Source organism: Antrostomus carolinensis, unplaced genomic scaffold, assembly GCF_000700745.2.
Source record: "Antrostomus carolinensis isolate BGI_N321 unplaced genomic scaffold, ASM70074v2 scaffold36175, whole genome shotgun sequence".
NCBI lineage: Eukaryota > Metazoa > Chordata > Aves > Caprimulgiformes > Caprimulgidae > Antrostomus > Antrostomus carolinensis.
Genome location: NW_010314933.1, coordinates 1 through 395, shown reverse-complemented (window position 1 = coordinate 395; position 395 = coordinate 1). Strand labels below are relative to the sequence as shown.

Genomic DNA, 395 nt, shown 5'->3' with positions numbered 1-395 from the left:
TGTTCAGTAGGGCTGAGCCACCCATCGCAGGTGAGGAGCGGGGCAGGCTGGGGCCAGCAGTGCCCTGAAGGAGACCCCAGCCCCCACTGAGGCCCTGACCGCTCTTTGTGCCCGCAGACACTGTGGACATTGCAGGCCGTGTTGCCCAGTTCATCGCTGGAGCCAGCCTCTCTCACCAGCTCCCCATCTCTGAGGCCATGCTGACCTACAAGCAGAAGAGGTGAGCCTGGCCCCGGGGCACCCGTCCTGCCTCACATGGCCCCAGTCTGGGCTGTGCCCAGGACACGGCTGTGGGAGATGGGGACAAGTGAGTGAGGCCCTGCACTCTGCTCCGCTGGCGAGCAGCACCGTGCTGAGGGGAGCTGGGGATCCAGAGGGAGAAGCCCGCAGCGCCA

General features: G+C 66.3%; 1 protein-coding gene across 1 annotated transcript in view; it reads left to right on the top strand.

The window, feature by feature from the left end:
* LOC104524819 (phosphofurin acidic cluster sorting protein 1) overlaps window positions 1-220 on the top strand; it is a gene marked incomplete at both ends in the record, with an annotated part of 18,691 nt that extends 18,471 nt beyond the window's left edge. The window contains 2 exon segments of the mRNA XM_010167810.1: window positions 1-30; window positions 118-220. The exon segment at window positions 1-30 is cut by the window's left edge and continues 32 nt beyond it. Coding sequence (XP_010166112.1) covers window positions 1-30; window positions 118-220 — 133 coding nt within the window.
* Between the last annotated feature and the right edge of the window lie 175 nt (window positions 221-395).